Source organism: Tiliqua scincoides, chromosome 3, assembly GCF_035046505.1.
Source record: "Tiliqua scincoides isolate rTilSci1 chromosome 3, rTilSci1.hap2, whole genome shotgun sequence".
NCBI lineage: Eukaryota > Metazoa > Chordata > Lepidosauria > Squamata > Scincidae > Tiliqua > Tiliqua scincoides.
The window spans coordinates 208079625-208103827 of NC_089823.1; the positions used below are offsets into that span (position 1 = coordinate 208079625).

General features: G+C 42.5%; 1 protein-coding gene across 1 annotated transcript in view; it reads left to right on the forward strand.

The window, feature by feature from the left end:
• The first annotated feature begins 204 nt into the window (after positions 1-204).
• Positions 205-24203, forward strand: part of RHBDD1 (rhomboid domain containing 1) — a 32842-nt gene continuing 8843 nt past the window's right edge. The window contains exons 1-6 of the mRNA XM_066620714.1: positions 205-287; positions 9050-9523; positions 10868-11000; positions 16705-16793; positions 18843-18866; positions 21146-21268. Of these exons, the coding sequence (XP_066476811.1) occupies positions 9091-9523; positions 10868-11000; positions 16705-16793; positions 18843-18866; positions 21146-21268 (802 nt within the window). The 5' untranslated portion in view covers positions 205-287; positions 9050-9090. The remainder of the gene's footprint in view (positions 288-9049; positions 9524-10867; positions 11001-16704; positions 16794-18842; positions 18867-21145; positions 21269-24203) is intronic.

A 24203-nucleotide genomic window follows, 5' to 3' on the forward strand; every position in this document is an offset into this window, starting at 1 on the left:
GAGAGCTGACTTCTAAGTCACGCACAGAGCTGAGGCAGCTTCCCGCCCTCGTGAGACGTTTGCACTTGACGCCCGAAAACACAAGGGAGGGGGACTGGGAAAAAGCGCGCGGCTGACGAACGAGTTTGCACATGCGCCGCCCTGAGCTGGGAGGACGTCGGGCTCAGAGCGCATGCGCTAGTGTGGAAAGTTGAAGTGCGTCACACACTCTATGACGTCATCGCGAAGAGCCAAAAGTTGTAGTTTTTTTCCCCCTTTCCGGGCCTAGCGTGCGTGCGTTGTGGAACGTAAGTTTGAAGGGGGGAGGGAGCCTATCTGTCGTGCCTCGCAGTTCTGTTTCAGGGGACTCGCCCTGGTGGCAGGAGGAGGGGGTCGCTTCCCTCTGCCTCACAGGCCAGGCAGGAGGAGGAGGAGTTGGAGTTGGGCGACGGCCCCTTCTGCTCCGCCTTCTGTTCATGATGCTACCTGGTGCTGAGTGGAGCTGGGCACTTGTGGGCCAACGCTTGGCCAGGTGGCTGGTAGGCTCTTGCCTGGTTCCTGAGGACAGTCTAGCTGGGAGGCAGGGAACAAGGCTGCAAGGACATGTGGTGCGCAGGGGGCAGGTGAAGCAGAGCCTCCCCACCCGAGTCCTTCACGTGGGTTGTGAGTGTTTGGGCGCCTCACACTGCGGCAGCACGTTTCAAAGGACTCCAGCTGGGAGGCTCTGCCTCACCTGCCTCCCCATGCACCACACTTTTGGGTTGTGAGTGCTTAGGTGCCTCACACAGCAGCAGCACCTTTCGAAGAGCTCCGGCCGGGAGGCTCTGCTTCACCTGCCTCCTCACCAACTGCACATCCAGGTTTCGAATGCTTGGGTGTCTCACCCAGTGGCGGTGCTTTTTGAAGGCTTCTGGTGAGGAGGCTCTGCCTCACCTGCCTCCCTACCCAATGCATGTCTGGGTTGTAAGTGCCTGGATGCCTCACACACTTTTTGACAGACTGCACATCTGGGCTGTGAGTGTGTGGTTGCCTCACGCACAACGGCGCTTTTCAAAGGAATCCAGTGGGGAAACACTGCCTCCCCATCCACCACACGCCCCTGCAAGAGTGGTGAGGCAAGTCTGCTCCCCCCTTCCAGTATGACACCCATTTCAAGTCTGTTTTTTTTACCCTGCTACCTGTCTTACAGCACTTCCTATTCAGGACTCCGGTAAAATTAAATACAGGGCGTGAAACTGAAGAATCCAATCAGTAGCTGAGGTAATCTTAAGAAATGAGCTCAAACTGAAGAGAGAGGAGTGAGTTTGAACTTTAATTTGGTTCCTTATAACTTCAGAATATGGCAGCAGTTCCCAAACTGGGAGCTGTGGCTCCCCCAGGAAGCCATAGACAATAGCTAGGGGAGCCACGGCATCGTCATAAAAAAACAACAACACTGCAACCCTATACAATGTAAAGCGGTGGTTCTCACACATTTAGCACTGGGACTGACATTTTAGAATGAGAATCTGTCAGGACCCACCAGAAGTTATGTCATGAATGGAAGTGACATCATCAAGCAGGAAAATTTTTAACAATCCGAGGCTGCAATCCTACCTGCACTTACCCAGGAGTAAGTCCCATTTACTAAGATTATACATAGTAGCTTGTTAAAAGTACAGGTCTGTAACATGTCCTCAAATGCAGTCATATGACTTGATGGTAGCATCAAGTCTAATATATTAAGAATAAAATACTGAAAAGAATGGAGACCCACCTGAAATTGACTCGTGACCTGCCTGGTGGGTCCCAACACACAGTTTGAGAAACACTGTTGTAAAGGATTGCAGCCCCAATGGGGATGTCTAGCCCCAATGTTATGTCTAGTTCAGCCATAAAACAAACCTCTTAGGTAGTATTTCTCTTTATTAAAAAAAGAAAGTTAAGTCATTAATAAGCCCAAGGGTGACCTATGCAGTCACGTTTATGGAAAGACTTGTACCCAAGTTGATATTATGTGCTCCTTAGTGAACTGCTTGGCTGCAAATGTTCATATTCTTTGGTCTCCTTCCACCCAACCTTCTCTCCCTCCTGTTTCAGGAACTTGAACCATGAGGTGCCTGCTAGGGTAAATTTGCCAATGTTTCTTGTTCAAACTGCTACCAGAGATGTGCATTTGCATGGCTTGTGTCCTTGATGGAATGGTATGTGTGCTGCTGCTTGCAGAGTGCTGTCTGTTGGAAAAGAAGCTTTGCCTGTTTCTAATAAGCAGTATTCAGCTTACAGTGTCAATATCATTGTTAAAAATATTTATTTACAGTTTTTCAACAAAAAGGTTCACAAAGTGGTTTATAAAGAAAAACACCTGGCTCTTTATGCCAAAAAAGCTAATAGAAGAAACATCAGCAAATGTGTATTAGAAAAAACATTGTGTTGAGGTGAATAGGGACAGGTGCCCTTCCCATGCTAAATATAAGAGCAGCATTACTTGAAAAAGTGCAGTTTTGCCCAGTAATATGTCAGATTTAGTGGAAAAAGACATTTCTATTCTATTCCTTTGTTGCATTAAGTTGGAAACATGAGAGAGCTGGTGCAGCATAGCAGATAAAAGATTAACAGCCCAATCCTATACATGTCTACTCAGAAGTAAGTCATAAGAACAGCCCCACTGGATCAGGCCATAGGCCCATCTAGTCCAGCTTCCTGTATCTCACAGCGGCCCACCAAATGCCCCAGGGAGCACACTTGATAACAAGAGACCTGCATTCTGGTGCCCTCCCTTGCATCTGACATAGCCCATTTCTAAAATCAGGAGGTTGCACATACACATCATGGCTTGTAGCCCATAATGGATTTTTCCTCCAGAAACTTGTCCAATCCCCTTTTAAAGGCATCCAGGCCAGATGCCGTCACCACATCCTGTGGCAAGGAGTTCCAGAGACCGACCACACGCTGAGTAAAGAAATATTTTCTTTTGCCTGTCCTAACCCCCCCAACACTCAATTTTAATGGATGTCCCCTGGTTCTGGTGTTATGTGAAAGTGTAAAGAGCATCTCTCTATCCGCTTTATCCTTCCCGTGCATAATTTTGTATGTCTCAATCATGTCCACCCTCAGACGTCTCTTTTCTAGACTAAGTCAATGGGGCTTAATTCCAGGAAAGTGTGGATAGGATTGGGCTGTAACAGTGCAATCCTATACCTGTCTACCCAGAAGTAAGCCCCATTGAGTTCACTGGGATTTACTCCATGTATGTGTGTATAGGATTTCAGCTTAAACAGTCCTACTTACCAGCAGCTCTCAAACTTTGAGCTCCGGGGCCCACTTTTTAGAATGAAAATCTGTCAGGATTCACCGGAAGTGACATCATCAAGCAGGACAATTTTTAACAACCCTAGGCTGCGATCCTACTCGCACTTACCCAGGAGTAAGTCCCATTTACTATCATTGTTAAAAGCATATACATAGTATGTGAAAAGTACAGATCTGTAACATTTCCCCAAATGCAGTCACATACCATTGTAGTATCAAGTCTATTAAAAATAAAATATTAAAATGAATGGGGACCCACCTGAAATTGGCTCATGACGCACCTAGTGGGTCCCGACCCAGTTTGAGAAACACTGCTATACACACTTAGATGGGAGTAGGTTTCACTGAACTCAACAGAATTTATTTTTACTAGAAATGCAAGGTTGCACTATAAGCTGCAATTGGGACTTACCCAGTTCAAATTCAGCTCTACCATGAACTTATTTAGGTGGACTTAAGCGATTTTTGCCCAATGTTGCATATGTGCAACAGGGGCCAAATGTGTATTTCTGTAAGCTGGGCAAAAATGAGTTACAGCCGAATCCTATCCACACTTCCCTGGGAGTAAGTTCCATTGACTCTAATGGAACTTACTTCTGAGTAGACATGTAAAGGATTGGGCTGTTAATCATGACATTCTCTCCCTCAGCTGCAATGTGAAGATAGTAATACCTTACAGCAAAGGTTTTCAGACTGGGGCATTGCAACGCCCCAGACTGAGGGCCCTGGCCTCTTTGCCCTTAAGGGGCAGGGGCAACCAGAAGGCAGGGAAGAGGCAGCTGTGCGATCCCCAGGATTGTGCTGCTCAGGGGGCTTACTACAGCCTCCTGCAGCCTCCCAGGGGTTTGGGGAGCCCTGCGTGGCTGTCCGCAGAGCTTCCCAAGGCTTCCAAAGGGAAAGTGGGGCGATCGCGCCCCTCCTCTGCTAAACCAGAAGCGGAGCACGATCGCTCCACTTTCACTTCTGATGGGGATGCAGGGACTGGGGTGCACTCACCAGTCCCTGCAGCAGCTGTCCCTGGGTGCGGGGAGCCCTGTGCAAGCCTCTGCAGGGCTCCCCAGGTTAGCAGCAGTGAAAGTGAGCACTCCACTTCCGGTTTTGTGGAGCCAGAGCATGATCCTGGGGATTGCATCGCTGCCTTTCCCCCTGCCCCCGCTGCCTCCCCCCCTGCCCCGGCAAGGACTTACTGCGGGTTTCAAACTCTGGGAGAATTTGAAAACTGAAGCCTTACAATGTTATTTTAAGGATTACATCATGATAATATGTAAGTGAATTGTTTTTCCTTCATTGCTTTATTTAAGTGCTATTTATATTTAAGTGCTATTTATATTTAAGTGCTATTTAAGTGCTATATTTCTTTATTTTTCACATTTTTTTACTGCTCTTCCTCCAAGGAACTCATAATCCTCCCACCTTTTGCCCTTACAGCAATCCTGTGAGATAGGTGAGGCTGAGAGATAGTGGCTGACCAAAGATCATCAAGGAAGCTTCATAGCTGAGTGGAGATTTGACTTTGATCTCCAGGTCAAAGTCCAACTTTTGAACCACTGTACCATCCTGGCTCTCCATATGTAAATATTATACCATTTGCAGCTCTTGTGACATCAGTGTTTTGATAGTGATGTTGTGGCTGCACACAATTATAGGGTCTAGTAAATTTGTTGAAAAATGCAGTAATTTGTTATGCATCAGAGTCTGGGTTACCTTTCACATGCCAGATGTAATGCAAATCATACTTTTTGTTTAATTGCCTAAAGTGTATTGTGATACATAGGATTAAATTATGCCAAGAATTTACCAAGACAGGTGCCCAACCTTATAGTCGTATGTGGTGTAATCGACATGATTTTAATGGGGCTAGGTACAGATATAATTAAAGCAAATCTCTTAATGACTAGGACCCTGATATTGATATATGTGTCTTCCAGAAGTGAGCCCCCAGGTGCTGAGTAAATTTCAAGAAGTTTCTGTAGAAAATGACCCTTGTTACATATGCAGTATTTTGCTGAAATGATTTTCACCCAGTGTGATTGAACTCCTGGAAGCAAAAATATGCTTACAAATTATTTACATAATTTACCTTGGAAGATTTCTTTTGAACTGCCTCATTTCTTTTCTACTGCAAGTTATGACATGCACAATTCTGAAAAGCAAGTGAGTCTTAACAAGCTATCAAATAGCATTATTCATGAAAAGTCCAAGATAAAGGGAAATGGAGTTGAAAAAACACAGCTCTTAAATGCCAGTGTAATATCTGTGGTTTCATAGCCAAAAGTTTGTGTTTCTAATATAAGATTTTTTAGCTCTTCTGAACAACTACATGCATACCCCAAATCCACGGAGGTTCAATTGCGGACCCCCCCCCCCCCGTGTAGATGCTGCGAACGTGCGAATACCAGGGACACACTTAAAAAACTTAGGTGGAGTAAAGAGAAAAGTTGAAACTAGCTTTACCTACCCTTGCACAGCACAACCACTGTGTTTTGAGGGCTTCAGACAGTCTTCTGAGCTGCCTGCAGCCTCTTCCTGGTTGCGTGGAGACTCCTCCCTTTGCCCAAAGTCACCCCAGAATGCATTGTGATGGTCCCCCAGTATCTGCAGAACTGCAGATAACTAAAACAGTCTTTATGAATTGCATCACCAGTGAAGCAGTGCTGCACCAGTGTGCTGTGAGCCATGGAGCAATCCTTATGGTGTTGGCTTCTTTGACATTATGTCACTAACCGTTTACTGGTACAGAAATGGGAGAATCAGTAGTGCATGATCAGAAAGCAGTGGATACATCTAAACTAGTGGCTTAATTTCTTCAGGTGTGTTTCAGTACCTCTTGTGGCAACTAGTGTGCCCCACCACATAGTTGAGGATTGCTTTTCTAGTGCACTGTTTGTCAGCTCATTGTGCATTGAGATTGTTGGATACTCTTATGAAAGTGCAAGCTTTCTCTGTGGTGACACTATTTGGAGCACCCCTGGAACTTTACACGACTATCATCTTTGGAAATTTGAGGAGATTTAGCAGCTGATTTTGTGGCATGGTGCTTATTTTTGATGGCCTTGCTTCAGATGGGCCACGCCAGTCTGTAAGCAGGTGAGATGAAAAGGGTAAACAGGTGGTCCCATTTTACCAGTTAAGGGTGATTCCTGAGTCTAAAAAGGCTGAAGACTACTGGGCTAGAAGGCTCTGATCCTGAGCACATTTGAAGTGAAACCTCTTCAAACCACTGAGGCTTAGGGCGCAATCCTAACTGGCACTTATGCTGGCATAGGTGCCCCGGGAGGGTCGCAAACGTGCCGTAAAGCACGTTTGCACCTCCATGAGAGGAAGCTGCATCAGCACATCTAGATGTGCCGATGCATGGAGGCCAGCAGAAGCCTCCACGGTGGCTTCCTCCCCATTGCTTGCGCCAGCGGACCCGTGCTGACACAACTGGTGAAGGTAGGCGTGGGGGGCGGGGAGGACGTGGGACGGGGCGTTTCTGGGTGGGGGGAGGGTGGGTGATGGGCCGCCCCGGGGCAGGAGAGCTGGGGGCGGAGCTGGGACCCAGCAGTTATGGCGGATCCCAACCCCCATCCCCGGGGAGAACGGAGTGGCTTCAAGCCACTCCGCTCTCCTCAGACTTGTGCCACCTCCAGAGGTGGCACAGGTCTGAGGAGACCCTTTGGGGCGAGCAGCCCTTACCCATGGGTAAGGGGAAGAGCTTCCCCTTGCCTCTGGCTGAGCTGCTGCTGGCCAGAAACATGCGTTAAATGCAGCACAAGCCTCCTTGCTTGCCTGCTCCAGCATGGGTTTGGATTGTGCCCTTTCTTTCAAAATTATGTACTTCCTAAAATAACTTTTAGAATGGGAGTGTTGTTACTAACAGTTAATATTTTACTTTTGTAAATTTGTATTTTCAGTTTAGATAAGAATTAACCATTATTGAGGGTAGAATAGATTCTAGTTCACCTTTTCTGAGAGTTTTTTCATGAGTTGCTGTCTTCCATTTCTGCTCCTTAAGAATTTTTTAATACACTATTCAGCTAGCAAACAGTTTCACTTTACCACAGAAAAAGGAGTACTGTTGTTGAATTGAAACATACATCTTTTAAGTACTTTCACTTGCTTTGTGCAAAACAATCAACTTCTTAGAATATGTAGTTGCAGATGTTTATCTTGTGTAGGTGACCAAAAAATGTAGACATGTGGTAGTTCTTAAGTTAAAGACAAATATCCACTTCAAGATTTTGCTGTAAATATGTACATTTTGAAAGCTGTGGCATGTTTTGGAAATCATTGGAGGCAACAAAATAAATCCTTCATTGTCTAAAATTTCATTAACCTCCTAATGAATGCAGCAGAGGTTGGAAGAAGAATGTTTTCAATAATTGCAAAGATTGTGTTGCAAATACGTTGCATTCCAAAAAAACACCAGAGAGGTGTTCTAGAAGAATTGTGTTGCTTCCTTCCTAGTTCATGATTTATTATGACAACTAGGAGATAACTGTGCCTTTTGCACAAATATGTGCAAGGATATTTCTTTTTAGGAATACAACTTTGGGAGGGGAAAATTCAAAGAACAGTAGAAAAGAGCGTGGAGGGAGATACGTAACCTTCCTCCCATGTGTAGCTTTTCTACTCAATATGTGTGTCCATGTTTTGAGCCCAATGGGAGAAGAAGCCTGGAAGCAGAGTACTAGAATGAAGAAACAGCAAACAAGACACCAGTGTGTAATTGCATGTAATGTGTAGCTGTAATGTGTATGCTAACAAAGGGCGCAATCCTAACCCCTTATGTCAGTGCTTTCCAGCACTGGCATAGAGGTGCAAATGGGACATGTGCTGCATCTTGCAGTTGGGTGTCACTCACGGAGGCCTCCTCAAAGTAAGGGAATGTTTGTTCCCTTACCTCAAAGCTGCATTGCCCTTAAGTCAGTGCTGGAAAGCACTGACATAAGGGGTTAGGACTGCACCCAAAAACATTTGTTTAAGCGGTATTGAGTTCAGGGGAAAAGTTAATCTAGTTTGTCGCTTGTTGCCCATTTCTAATGCAAGTCCTTCTGGTTTTGGAGTAAGTACAGTAGTGTGCATAGGATTATATTCTCAGGAAGAAGGTGCAATGGCTTAACTTTGTGATCAATATTCAAAATAGGAAAATGGATCAAAATTAAAGATTATTAAAGTGGACTCATAATTTCCATTGATTTGTTTTCAAGGATGAAAGACAGTAGCTTTTATTGTAGAATTGTAAATGCTGTTGCTGTACATTTTATTCATTTTCCTCTTCTCGACATTTTATTTGGGCCTTGTACAGGAAGACAAACTCCTTTCCTTTGATAAGACAGTATCAGTTCTACTTCAACTTCCATCACATTCATTGGGTCCTCATTATCCACATATTCAGTATCCTTGGATTTAACCCACCATGGGTTCCAAAACCTGTGACTGGAGGTCATGTCTGGGAGGTCTTCTGCATAATGGCAAATGCTTGCCAGAGCCTTTAGACAGGTACTTTCAGTTTCATGGTTTTCAGTTTTCTGTGGGTCGGACAGACCATGGATTTCTTTATCCAGAGTTCTTTATCCAGAGCACCCACAGGGGTTCCGGGAACAGTATCTCCATGAATGCCCAGGCACGACCTTGTAGGGGTTGTCAAATTTTTCCAGCTTTGATGTATTAAGAAAAATTTGTAACTGGCAGATAGTTTGTAAATTGTATTGGTATGTTGATATTAAGAGGGATATTTTTGTTATAATTGAGAAAATGTGGCTATTGTAAATCTCTTGTTTCTGCATTTCAACAGTGTCATAGAAGGTGCCATTTCCTTGCATCAAAGGAACAACTATGCAGCGAAGACAGAAAGGATTGAATGCTGGACTGCTTCTACTACTTTCTCAGGTCTATCAAGTTGGACTTAACAACATTCCCCCAGTCACACTTGCAACTTTGGCAGTGAACGTTTTTCTCTTTTTACAACCCCTGGAACGACTAGAGAATGTATGCATCAGTGTCAAAGAAGGATTTTATAAGAGAGATTGGCACCGTTTGTATCTTTCACCATTTCATCATGTAGATGATTGGCACCTGTATTTTAACATGGTCTCTCTGCTCTGGAAAGGAATGAAGTTGGAAAGAAGGCTGGGAAGTGTATCGTTTGGATGTATAATTATGTTGTTTTCAGTGCTGGTTGGGGTTGTGTATATGATTTTGGAATTCACACTTGCAGGAGTTCTGGATAACCCTATGTACAAACAGAGCTGTGCCGTAGGTTTTTCAGGTATGCTATGCCCTTTTTGTTACTGTACAGGCCCCCCAACCCTGTATCCACGGTTTCAGTTATCCATGGATTGGGTCCACACACACCCCCATGCATGCACCCTCTCTGTTGGTGAAGGGAACTCTGCTCTCCTTACATCCAGAGGGTCTTCTGAGCCCACCAGAGGCCACACACTGGGCTCAGAGTGACAATTACATTGGAAAAACACGACTTCTGTTTTTTAAGAAAAACTGGAGGTCGGGTTTTTTCAGTGTAATTGTCATTCAGAGCCCAGCAAAAGCTGCGAGGAGATGCAGCCTCTGCCAGCCTCAGAAGACGCCTCGGGGGGGAGGTGTTCCCTGGTACCTGTGGTTTCAGTTCTGCAGTGTGTTCCGGAACAGGACAACTGCAGATACCGGGACACACCTGTATTTGTATGTATTTTTAATGAGAAATGCTAGTCTTTGTTGGGGAAAGATAGCAATGCAGTTTGGAGGAGTTGAAATTGATATCATGCTCTTGAAGTGTGATGATCCCAGAGTACTTCTGAACACTCTAATATTTAACTAACATTATTTTATTTAACTATTGTGTTAGCTCTTCTATTCTGTGATGGTGCTTATGATGCTAATTTTCTCACTGCTGCATGTTTTTCAGAATTCTGTCATAGCTGAAAGATGTCATTCCCCAGAAAGATAGCATTTATAACAGAACATTGTATGGATATGTGTTGGAAAATTTTTTTTAAATGGTAGAGAAAAGCACTCTAACATAAATTGGCATTTATCATATCTTTCATGAAATAAATGTACAATGGAATATTAGTGCTTTTTTAGTATTCAGACAACTTGTTCATCTCACAAATAGTATGCAGGTTGGCCCTCTGTATCTGCAGATTCAGGACCTGTGGTTTTCGCTATCCATGGGTCCCGAACCAGACTCTCCAGTATAGCTCCGGTCGCCTCTAGAGCGTGTTTTGAGGCCTTTGGGAAGCCTTAGAAGGTCACTTCCAGAATATCATAAAAATAAGAAGTAATGTTTAAAGGTCTTTAAAGGCCTCTGGAGGGCCAGGAAGGGCTTAACATTTTTGCAGACAAAGAAGACTCATCAACGTATTTTTCAAAAAGAGCACCTAGAATTTCATGTTTCTCTTCCACCACAGACTGTAGCTGAATAAATAGTCTTGGATTAAGATATTGACAGAAAAGTACTAGACTGACTCTTCTGATAGGAGGGAGAACAAAAGTGGACAGTGGATCACAGTAACATATTAATGATGTTCAAGCCTCTGTGATTTGTTCTTGCACCTCATACAGTCTAGGCATATGTCTCTTCATGTGATTTTTCTGCTTAATTTTGATTTAGGGGTATTATTTGCCTTGAAAGTACTTAACAACCATTACCACCCAGGAGGGACCAGCAATGTCATGGGAATCCATGTTTCCAACAAATATGCTTGTTGGTTGGAACTTGTAGCAATTCATTTACTTAACCCAGGGTAAGTGTGTCAAACCATCTGTAGAGCATGCTAAATTATTTTGTATACGTGTATCTAGATGCAGCTATATGCATCTATAATTATAGATTGTGTGTCTGGACCACTGAGGCCTGCTGTTTTAACTATACCTGGAACATCAAAGCACATTTGTTCTGCCTTATGCTTTTTGACAAGTTGATGGGGTGTATGATAAAGTGACAAAAAGAATTTTTTAAATGCAATATCTATAGCATAAAAAAGAGTTTTTTAAATGCGATATCTATAGCATCATTGAGTAAAATAAATCAGTTAGCATTTAAGGTGATACATGACATTTTGTTTTCTTGCAACTAACATGGCTACCCCTCTAGAAATTCCATATTAATCATATACAAATGTATACATATAAGTATACAAATAGAGCATGAAATTGCTTTTTCTCAAGTTTATAGCACCTCATCATAGGTTGGGCTGAAAGTACCTGACTTGTGAAAGGCTTCCTGAGGTTTGTGGTGACTCACGTTTGGATATGGGCAATCCACACTGAAATCCCAGCATTATGTCAACAACTCACTGGGAAATTCCTTTTTTTCTCTCCCTCTTTTGGGTTTTCAAAAAACAAAAATAGATCTAACTAGGAATTGGCAGAAGAGAACAGAACAGGATTTCCCAGAGTGTGGGACACAACCCACTAGTAGGTCACAACACTGCATGGTGGGTCCCAAGTTGGGCCCTCCTGTCCTCTTGCTTCTAGTCGGCTCCAAATCAGAGCTGTTCTGGAAGCATTGGGAGGGCCCAGAGGCCTCTCCCATGTTGTGTCAGGCTGGCAACCCTGTCTGTTGGCCTCCACAGGCATCTGAATAGCCCATAGTAGTGGCTTCCAGATTTTGGAAGCAACTTCAGGTTTCACCAGAAGTTGTTTGGAGGTGCTTCTGTGGGCCATTCAGAAGCCCTTGGTGGCCAACAGAGTGGGTTGCTGGGCCAGCGCAACCTGGGAGAGGTCTTTGAGTCCTTCCAATAAGGCCTTGTAGAACCTTATTCATAACTACAGGTATTCCACCGCAGAGGATGAGGGGGGATGCAGCACTGGGAAGTTTGGAAGCCACTGAATTAGAACAAATCTTCTGTCTCTCGTTAATGACTACATACAGTTTCTATTCCACCCTCCTACATAGCAGTTGCCCTTTTTCTACTTGCACCAAGAATTTATCCGTCACTTCACTGTATCAACTCTTAGCTGCACCTGATTAGAAGCTCTGATTCTTCACCATATTTGCTTCTTATTCAGTGTATTCCAGTTTTATATTAATTTCTAGTGTACTGCCTGTTACTTTTTGGCTTGCCCTGTCTTTCCTCTTCAGACAGCTCTGAATACTTCTGTTAAACCTATCTCTTCTGTTTTGGCAGTGTCACCCTTTTTCATAAATTAGTGTTGGCTACTCCCTGTGCATCACACCTTAGTCCCTACCAAAGTAGCCTCTCTACGGGACCGGTTCTTGTTTCCATTTTCTTACCTCCTCTGTATTGCACAAGCTCCTTTGCTTTAAGACCCATTTATTTTCCTCCTTTCTTATCCATTTATATGATTATTCTCTTGAATATAGCCAGCTAAATTTAAGAGAGAAGTTCTGTTGTAAATTGCTTTATCTACACTTCATAATTTTAGTGTGAGGTGATGTAATTCATTTTCAAATACATCAACTAAGTTATCACATACACTGTTTCTTACCTTACAGTGTATAATTAGACTTTGTGTTGCTAGAAAACATTCCTTTTCCATTTTAGTTAACCATAACTTCTTAGAAATTTTAAATAAATTACTTGCTCTGTCTTTACTACAAAGATTATGTACTGTTGAAAAGCATCTGAACATTTTCAGTTGTGTAATTCCATGTATACAGTTATAGGGTATTTGCAGAAATGTAGCATTGTTTGGCAAACCTAAGAGCCCCCCAAATTTTCTAGGACAGTGATTCTCAAACTTATACCACTAGGACCCATTTTTTAGAAAGAGAATCTGTCAGAACTTGCCGCAAGTGATGTCATGACCAGAAGTGACATCATCAAGTAGGAAAATTTTTAACCATCCTAGGCTGCAGTCTTACCCGCACTTTTCCAGGAGTAAGTCCCACTTACCATCATTGTTAAAAGCATATACATAGTAGCCTGTTAAAAGTACAGATCTGTCACATTTCCCCAAATGCAGTCGCATACCATGGTAGCATCAAGTCTAATGGATTAAAAATGACATGTTGAAATGATTGAGGATCCACCTGAAATTGGCTCACAGCCCACCTAGTGGGTCCCTCCCGACCCACAGTTTGAGAAACACTGTTCTAGGAGGCAGCATGGAAAGATGAAAACCTGAATGTGCCAGTGAGATATAGGATCAGGTGTCTTTTGATATTTCTCCTCGTGCTTATATTCTGTTCAGTGCTTAATTCATAACTACAGGTATTCAGTCCTGCATGAAGGTCATACTGTTTTACTTGGAAGTCGTTTCTCCAGTGCGTAACTGCAGGTTCCAGTTACATAGTGCTGAGGGAAGGACATCTCCACTTGCTAACAGTCATTCTTACAGCTACAGAAGGAAGTTTGGCATTGAAAAGGGAGGCCTCCTAGGACACAGGTATACCTCAGTGCCAAGCTTACCTCTGTAGCTCTAAAAAGAATGACTATTAGCAAGTGCAGAGGGCCTTTCCCCTCACCACTATTTAACTGAAACTTGCAGTTACCTGTCGGAGGAAGGATTTCAAGTAGTAACTGCAATTCTTGTTTGAATAAAGGAATGCAGTCAGTGTCATTTCATTTCAGTCAGTGTCATTTATGCATTAGTATAGCATGTTGCAACCCTTTTTAGCAAGAGTTGTTGCTGTGGAAATAGTTTCTTCGTGTAACATGAATGTTGAAGGATTGGATGTGTTTAATTTTTAGAGATATATGATATTGGGCATAAAATGGTCATTTTCTTGGTGTCCTGTAGGGTTCCTCCCTTTCCAAACATCCAGTTGTGACTAGAGGAAAGTTCATAGACATCCAGAATGATGCTGTTTCTTAACTTCTATTTTTAGCCAAGTTTGGCTGGTAATGCTTCAGATTTATTATGAAATAGCTGGAAATGGGAAAGCTTGTTAATAGGAAGAAATTACAGGGGTGTTTTGTACAGTGCTTTAAGTCAACACTTTTTTGTGCAATTGTTTAACTTGCATTCCAATTCTTTCTCGTCACTATTATATTTACAACATAGCCTACTTCTAAGGTTTTGATGTAGCAGTAAAGAACACAAATTATGCAGTGGCCTCTTTCTACTGTTGGCTTTTCTTTCCCCACCCAATTCCTTAACATATAAGGTTAACAGTTACTTTCAGTTATATTCTTTTTGAATATTAGTAGGTTTTTTATTTAACTATGAGTTTCCCCATTCTTTTAACTCTGTATTTTAAGCATGCGTACAGTGCAATCCTGTGCATACCCACACAGAAGTAAGCCCCATTCCATTCAACTGGGCTTATTCCCAAATAAGTATGTTTAGGATTGCAGCATCAGTCTTCTAACTTTTAAGCAGGTAAAAGTAACACACACATGCAAGTAGACAGTTATATAATCACTCTTACAGTAGATGAAGGTCTTTCAGACTTTACTGTAGAACATCTCTGTCAAGGCAAAACTGTTTGAACCCTTCCCGCTTTAACAATCACAAAGCAGAGGTGTAACACTGAAATATATTTTCCCTTTTTCTACCATTACAAGAAGCAGTTAAGTTATGTGAAAGGGCAGAATCAAATAGGCCCATAGTTATTTCTGCCCTCTAACCCAATAAAGAAAGTCTTTATGTTTCAGAAGAAGGCTGCATCTCCCCTGATAAATGTCCTCCCTTCCTAGGAAGGTCTGACTTGGGGTGTTTTCACAAGAGATGTTAGGAATACCTTTCGGTCACCTGTGAATGTTGCTGAAGTAGTATATAATATGATAGAGAGACTTTTGAAAACTAAGAGCCCGATCCTGTGCTTGGTGGCACGGCTCCGTGCCACCGAGCACTGTTGCAAACATGCCGTAAGGCACGTTTGCTAGCCTCACTGCTGGGCTCCTGCCTGTGTTAACCCAGTGCCAGCTGGTGCTGGGCTAGCGTGGGGCAGTCGCCCAGCTTCTGTGGCTCGGCAGTCTCCTAGACCGCTGAGCCACGGCACAGTAGATGGGGGCAGGGGCAGGGAGGAGGCGTTCCAGGGAGGGGGGAGGCCGGCGGGGGGCAGAGAGGGCAGGCGGGAGGCGTACCGGGGGATGGAGGGAGGCAGGTCTGTGGAGCTCCGCTCCGCAGGATCCAAGTCGCTCATAGAGGGCTCCACGCCCTACACAAGCGCCTTTACTTTACCACTGACCTTTTTGGTAAGCAGGGCTGCTTACCTTACCCAGGGGAAGGGGACGAAAGGCGCCTCCCACGGTAGCCCAAAGCATGCAGGATCCAGCAGCAGCCATTCTCGGTGCTGTCGAGCCTGGGCGCCCCGGGCAGCTCAGGACTGGGCTGTTAATGTACTTCCTAGAAGGATACACTTATAAGTTCACTTTGAAAATCCTGCATTAGTTGATTATATAATCCTAGATAGATATTCTATAGCACAGTTGACCAACCTTTCAACTTTAGGGCTCCACAGTTTAACAGTTGTATAGAGGAGGGAATTTCTGTGAGATGACAAGCTGCACCTGCTGAATTTCCCTCTGCTGCACTATTGTTAAAAGTCCAGGCACTCTTAAATTTGGAAGGTTGGCCACTCCTGTTCTATAATTTAGGAGAGTGTCTTTTTATTTTAAACTAGGATTTTGAAGGGGAGTTATAATAGTAAGTTTAAAAGTTCTCTCTTGCGAATAGAGGATTGAGTTGGCCTGCACAAGTGAACATCCTGATGCATGGGTTTCAATTTGTACCATATTTGTACCAATTTAGGCTGCTACTGCAGGAGGCATACTAATTTAGATGTGTTCTGGACCACGTGTCATTCTCTGTAGTTCCAGTCCCTTCTTTCAATTGTTTGCAGTAGGAGAAAATTCCCTTCTTTAAGTCAAACGTAGGGCATGGACGGTCATACAGTCCCCATTAGCCCCTATATACCTTATTTCTTATTGGGGAAAATTCCTCTTTATAAGTCATTTTGCTATATATGTCCAACCATTCCAGTCCCTAACCCTGATTTACGAAGGGGACCTCTGGTATAGCAATAGATAGATAAACGTTTACTCAACATTTTCATGCATTTTTCATGATTTTTCTATATCAGGATCTGATGAATGAACATGCTTTCTGGATATGACTGTGCAAATTAATTAGTATTGGATCACAGATCATCTGTAACATTTACAGCAGCAGTTCCCAAACTGTTCATGCCACCCCACAGTTGCATTACTATCTTGAAAACCTGCTACTGAAACTTCTGGGAAAATATCCTGTGGCATGCACAGCACCCCTGTGAGTTCACTGCAGCACCACAAGCACCGCACGCATAGTTTGGGAACTGTTGGGCTACACTGTTCTTTTTAGACCATTGGTATTTCCCAGATTTTTTTGGACATAGGAATACAAGTTGTTCCTCGGCGATATGAAAGTTTTCACAATTTAAAATGTATCGTGTGGAACAAAAGTTGCAAACTGTGACTAACTGGTCTGTTGTGGAATAATGCGAATGTATCAGAAGCAATACAACAAACCTCTCACAAAAGGTTCCTTTGTTATTAGGACTTCTTTTGCTGGGCATCTGGCTGGTATTCTTGTTGGGCTAATGTACACCGCGGGACCTCTGAAGTCAGTCATAGAAGCATGCACAGGTACAGAATGAACCCAGTACTTACTTCATAATTCACTTTAATGTATAATTAAACATATGTCATAATTTTCAAGCCACATTAATGTAGTGTTTCCATTCAGTAAGTGTGATTTAAAATTTTCTTATGGTTGTGTTCATGTTAAATACTACCTGAGTTTAACAAATGCTTGGTGTATTGTAGCATTTTTCCTTTTAAAGAAAGGAGAGCAGAAACATGGACAACTCAGGGCGCAATCCTAGCCCCTTATATCAGTTCTTTCCAGCAATGACATAAAGGCAATGCAGCTCTGAGGTAAGGGAGCAAACATTCCCTTACTTTGAGGAGGCCTCCGTGAGTGCCCCCTAACTGCAAGATACATCTCGTGTCCCATTGGCACCACTATGCCGGTGCTGGAAAGCACTGACATAAGGGGTTAGGAATGCGCCCCCATGGTACTTTGTAAGAGATTTACCATAGTAGAGCATAGTCAGGATGCCTCATATTTCCACGAAAGAGGGTTTTAAAAAATAGAAGATACGCTTACATGATTTTACATAATGTGATACTTTTTGAAGGGAGTGTTCTCTTGAACATTCTGTTTGTGCAAGCAGTACAGAACAGTGCATACTGCTGAGAAAACAGTGTGTGTGTACAAGTCTGCATTATATGTGCAGCCCTCCATGAACTGTGATTTGTTTTCCATGTTTCAGCCGACAGGCCTCGTCAAAACAAAATATATTATTTTGATTCTGAAAATTACTTTGTACATTTTTTTTATAACATTAAAAGATAGCTTTGAAAACAGTCATTGAAGAGCTGCTCCTGTTTTGACTGCTTGCCCCTCCCCTTGTTATAGGTTCTTTTTGTTCATTCTGCCAGGGAAAGTGTTGGAAGCAATTCAATATTGTGAGGAAAAGTCAACCATAAGTAACTTTTTACTTTGAGTGGACCACAACAAATAGAATAGAAAGATTTGTTTTATTTTGCTTCTGAAGAAGGCTTTGCGCCAAAACAATTGTAATTTTCAATGAACTTGTCTATTTCCTACATCTTCTTCAGACTTTGCCCCCATCTTTTTAATTTTTTTTTTCCTGCTGTCCCCACTGGTGACAGTACAGAAACAAATGTCTTTCAACCCAGAAACCCCAAAGAAGGGATGAAAGACTGATTCATCTCACTGCCAACACTCCTAAGGCAGAAAAGAGACAGAGCCACTTAGGCAATCTTGCATGGCAGCAGTCAGTCCCAGCTTTGTCTTAAACACATACAAAAAATGCAGTGGGCTGCATATAAAATGAGAGAGAAAAATTCATTTGTGCACTGGTATTCTTTTTCTGCAAAACAGTGATGCAATACTTTTACCTGAGGTTTCTGCTATCAATTCATATGGTTTTGTATTCACTTTTCTGTGGCTGCGCACCAAGTGAAATTGTGAAATTGTACTGACCCTGGGTTTCTTGTTCATGCATTTGTTCGGTATTTATCTATGTAACCATGTCACATTTTGATGCAATTTCAGTATCCCTTCCTTTGATCATTACTACACAAGAAAAAATTCAGTAGCTATGCTACAGTTGTTTGAGTTGCAGCAAATATGTTTTATAGTCAAACTGAATTTTTATATTAAGCATGCTATTAAAGCTGAAGTCTTGTTTTTCCTTGGTAGATTATACATGGAGGTCCTCCTCAATTTCCAAACCATGCAGGGAGTGGGGAGAGAAGATGAAGTCTTTGCCTCATCTTTGCCCCTGCTGATTTGGGTAATCATCTCCCACATAGTAACTATTTGTCCTGGGAGAGAAACTTCTGTAGGAGCATTTGTTCTGGACTAGCAGATAGCAGATCCAGCCCAGGACAGTGGTGCAGGCAAAAGTTCCAGTGCAGAGCAGTCACCTTGCATGTACTATTTACTGAGGGAAAAAGTATTTCAGCCTTTACAGGCATAATGTAATATGGAGTTTTGAAGTCAGTTTAATCTGTTGTCCATTCAAAAAGTTTGAGTTTAGTAAAACACTTATGAATTGCATTATCCTTTGCTAAATGTTCTTAACTCTTTGGATGACTTTTCAGGACGAAGAAACAGCTACAGTTCAGGTAAATAACAATGATTTAAGAACTGCTTCAGATTTCATATTTTTAGTAGAAAAGGGGAGGTTACTTAGCCTGCCTATCCCAGATGTGTTAGAACTGGTTGACTTCCTCTCAGTGGTGAGAGAAAAGTACTCTGCAGAAGTACATTCCTGTCCATGCCTAATTTCATAGCTATTGCCCTGTTTACCAAGAAACTTATGTTTCCTTCTGAAAAGAGCAAGCAAATATCAATATGCATGTAAGCCCCAATCAAGCTGAGCACACCCAGCAGCCTAACAACAGCAGATGGAATCCTGTTTGATGGAAAAGGAAAAACTGGGAAGAATTGAATGGTCCTCATCTGCTTCCCCTCTCAAACAGTCAGATTCCAGATTTCTCTCCAAGTCTATGCAAGAGCAAAATCAGCTGTGAGACCAGACTTGGCAATCCTGTATGTAGTGCACATCTGAATCCATGTGGAAGCCTGATTTCACATGCCTGTAGTACCTAACTGAACTGCAGCAATAGACTTCATACTTCCCCTGAATTATTAGTAAGAACATATAGGACATTTAAGCAGAAAGGGCATGTTTCTACCTTGAAATATCAACAAACCATAGACACCTGCCCATGTCGATCCCACAGATAAGTCAAGGGCAGGTTTTGAGCGACAATCATGGAATTTTCTATCACTCTCGGATAAGTCGGGGGTTAAACTTAGGGGGGGTGTCTGACTATAGTTTTGTCTGATTTTTACCCAAGGCCAGATCCTGAAAAATAACCTACCACTGATTGTTACCTAAGAACTGTAGTATCTAATTTATTAAAAACATAGTAAAAGATCATAAGATACATTTTTATTCTTTTTTAAATTCTGGTCTTCACCACCTTTTGTAAACACTATCAGAGTCAGTGTGCTGTAAACTACATACCAGTAAAACAGTGGTTCCCAACCTGGGATTCACGTACTCCCAGGGACACTCAATAGGACCTTTAGGAGTACTTGAAAAGAATGGAATAATGGCCAAAAGAGGCAGGTTGTGCTCCAGAATGCCTTGCAAGGACCAGCAAGGCAGGAAGGGAGGTAGCTAATTGCCTGTGAAAGCCCCACCAATAGACACCAGGTGTCTCAGACATCTGAGAGTGTGCAATTCAATTCACAGCACAGAAATGAGATATTTGCAACCCTTTTTACTCAGAAGCAGACCCACAGCTTTCTTAAATAATGGTGCACTGAATTGTAGCCTGGGATTTTGTTTCAAATGGAAAGGAGGATCCCATCCTGGTGTTGAAAAAAACAGACCTACTTTGCAAGCATTTGCAAAGCAGAACCAGGCTGCAGCAGCATTTGCAAAAGGGAAAGAAGGAAGGAAAATAAAAGGTTAACTTTGGCTGGAATTTCCCAGGAAAGTTGCTGTAGAAACAAATTGGTGCCTGCCTGCTGCTTGAGACAGAAAGGAAACTTTTCAGAGTTGAAAGGTTCTGCCCTCTGATTCGCCCTCTGATAAGGCGAAGTGATAATTGGAGCTTGATTACTTGGCAAAAATTTTAAGTACGCTAGTACTGTGAAGTATTACTTTTGAATCCCAAAGCAAGTCTGAAAAATATGGAAATTGTTTGCCCTAACATGTATGCCTTCTTGTCAATGTTACTTGTGTGAAGAACACACACACACAATTTACAACTTCACATTTCCTTGTTGGCATCCTTCAGTCTTGGAAGACTACAGTATGCGCTCTGAATAGTGGTTCTGGAACAGAGTGTCCTCTCCAGTGCGCGAAGCCTGGGTAAAGTAGATATGGAGGATAGACTGTTACCCATGCAGCAAATCCCCCCTCTCCACGTCGCTGAAATGGTCCAATGGAAAGGCAGAAGCCAATACGGTTGGTTCCAGCGGCGTACCAGGAGTTGCCAGAACATGACTGTGTTCAGCCATGAGCTGCCTCAGGGACTCCGGCTCCGGATTTTGCCTCAAGGTTGACTCCTGAAGCTTTTTCCATAACTGGATGTAGCCGCAAGGCAGTGGAGATTTGGGATCAGAGTTTTCCTTCTCTCGGATGAGCTGCCTTCCCAGGCTAACAAGTCCCATCTACCCGGTGGCTGTTTAGTTGCCTCTGTACTGTAGACAAGTACAGCCAAACGGAGGGCCTATTCTTATTCCACAGCCCCCAGGGGTTAACTTCACATTTAAATGTAGTAATTTTATTTGTATTCAAATATATCAGGCAGGAAGATAGGTTGAATACAATATTCATTTTCAGTATTAATAGATCATTAATTTATCTTCTCTCTTGTCTATATAGAGTACTTTAGATATTCAGGTAACTCACCTTACTACCAACCAAGAGACTATAATATGTACACTGGTGGACTGAATGAAGATGAGCAGTTTCAAAGGGCAATAAGAAACAGTCTGAATGACAGAGGTAAGACTCATCCTGGATTAGCCATATTGAAAATATCTGCAAGGTTTATGGCATACTGAGGAGTGATCATTCGTGTTTCCTTTGGGAAGTATCCGGCTTTTAAAAAAGAGTGAAACAGAGCCTTATGAATATGCATTTTATATCTGTCATTTTTTAAAACTATGCAAGGTTGAGATTCATCGTGGTTGAGAGCAAAACATTTCTGGACTAATTCATGACAATGAAAAACACCCAAAATTTGTGGGTTCAGGAATGCACACCTACAGGAGCAACTACTGTGTAGCTCTAGCCAAGGCTGCTCTACTTCTGTGCTGCATTTTCTCTGCCCAACATCAGCAAGCATCAGGAAATGAGCCTGGATTGGTCTGCAGAGCCTTGGAGTGTACACAGATTGAAATGGCTCTAGTTTCTTCCTCCTGTCTCCATTCAGCCCCGTGGAGGGGACAAGTGCAGGACTCCACATCCTGGGCATCTTATCAGGTCTAGCAGAGAGTTTATGCAGCTCAGCATTTTTACAGAAAGTCGATCAATGAAGCAGTACCTTCATTGATGAATGTTTTTCACATGTAATGTTCAGCTTCCTGATTTTAAAAGTATGACCTAATTTGAGTGTTTGGACATAGTCATTTCAAGGAAGCATTTTTCAAAAGATATTATTTTTATTGTAGTTCGTCTTGGACATTAAGTAGGCAGTTCCTTCTGTAAAATCTTCAGGTGACCTTTCTTTCTCTGTTGGGAGACAGAATATTGGATAGGATTGGTGTAAATCTTCTCATTAAAGTAAACTCTGTGAATATGTGTTACTTTACTTTCAAATCTGATTGTTGGTACAGGTCCAACCTTGTTATACATTGATTTTTTATACATGGATTTGACTCAACACGAATGGCCATTGCAAATGAGAAGGAATGTGCTGATCCCTGGAGAAGGGAAAAAAATGTACCCCTTTAAAATCACAGTTTATAAAACTGCTTTTTACCTTTGCAGAGAGACAGTCATGCAAGTGATTACAGGTATAACCTTATTATCCAAGAATTTTTTTTAAGGGGGAGGGGAGGAATACACAGATTTTTCTATCTCAAAGCTGATGAGAAGGGCCCTTTAAATTAAAGGAAAACAGTCATTTAATAATGCCAGAGAGGGCAGCCAGCTGACAATCCATCAATCATGCTCTCTGCAGGCTTCACTCCTTCCTTCCCCCTGAGCAAGTGAAAGAAGGCTAAATGGCAACAATTATCACTTCTCATTTCTTTCCCCCTCACTGGGGCTCCTGGTGAAGGGAGGGATTGCTTCTCCTAGTGAAGCCTAAGCACCTGGAGAGAGGCTGATTGCCTCTGTGTGCATTTCAAAGGTCAGCAAGGCTGTTCTTAAATCACTGGACCAAAGAGACTTTGGGTGCAATCCTAACACCTTATGTCAGTGCTTTCCAGCACTGACATAAGAGCAATGCAGCTCTGAGGTAAGGGAACAAACATTTCCTTACTTTGAGAAGGCCTACGTGAGTGCCCCCCAACTGCAATATGCAGCACATGTCCCATTGGCACTACTATGCCAGTGCTGGAATGCACTGACATAAGGGGTTAGGATTGCGCCCTTTATTTTTAAAATTGATTTGCTTTAGTGAATTTTTTGCCATCCACATGAGTTCTTGGAATAGAGCCCTTGTGAATAATGAAACTCAACCTGTATTTGGACTTGTAGAGGTAGTGCTAGAGACCTAGAAGGGTTTTGCTATTCCTTTCAGGTAGATAGCTTATTTGCATAAATCATCTGGTGTTGTCTTCTCTGTAGACATTATGCAATGGTGCAATGTTGTTTTTTCACTTTTTATGCGTTCTCATAGTGATCAGGATTATGCAGGTTCATCTGTAGGGTAAATCTTCCCTTGAGGCAGGTGGTGGAATCTTGTTTTTCCCTGCCCTGGCAACTGTATGATATTTGACTGTCAATGTCATTATTGGAGTGTGGCTAACCTCAGAATGCCTGAAACGATAACTTGCATATCATCTTCAAAGGACATGCCTGGAATTTAAAATGGGTAACCTTGGTATGGGCAAGAACAATAACTGGGACAGCTATCATAGCATAGCTTCTCAAATCAATGCAAGGGTTAGTTTCTCTTCTACCTCCCAGCTCCTGTTGAATTCATTTTAAACAAAGCTGCTTAAAGTGATATTTTCTTCTTTTTTCAAATTATCCCATCCTGCCACCCAGATTGACATTTAGGGCAGCTTATACTTAAACAATAGACAAATGCATATCAAAATCAGCTAAAAATACTTGAACTCAGTGTTTTTCAACCTGTTTCTCCTGATGTACCTCTTCCCATGTTGTGATTATCTTAAGTATAACCAATACATAAAATACCATTAGATAACATCTCACATGCCACCAGTTGAAAAATGCTGCTCTAACCTGCATTGGAATAACGAGCAGGTCCCTGTTTTTTGCCACCTAAGGCTTGGTAGAATAGGACAGTGTTAGTATGACACAGCAGTATCAATGTTAGACAAATATACTTGGAGGGAAATTATACAATCTGAGACAGTGATGGCGAACCTTTTGGGTTCCACAAGTCAAAAATTTGGAAAATGCTTAAAACACTCACCTCCATAAAAGAGAAATAATTCTTGACATATTCATTTATTTAAAAAAAAAATACAGTCCAATCATGTATGGTGCTAGGACCTATTACAAATGTAAGAATATAAGCAGAGCTCTGCTGGATCAGGCCTTGCCCATCTAGTCCAGCTTCCTGTATCTCACAGTGGCCCACCACATGCCTCAGGGGGCACACAAGACAGCACACAAGGATACCTGCATCCTTTTGCCACTCCTAGTTCAGATAATTAGGTAAACCATAATAGAAATGATTGTGAAAGAGCCTGCGCATCTGGACCTCATATGCTCTTTGTTCCCCTTTCTCTTCCTTTCA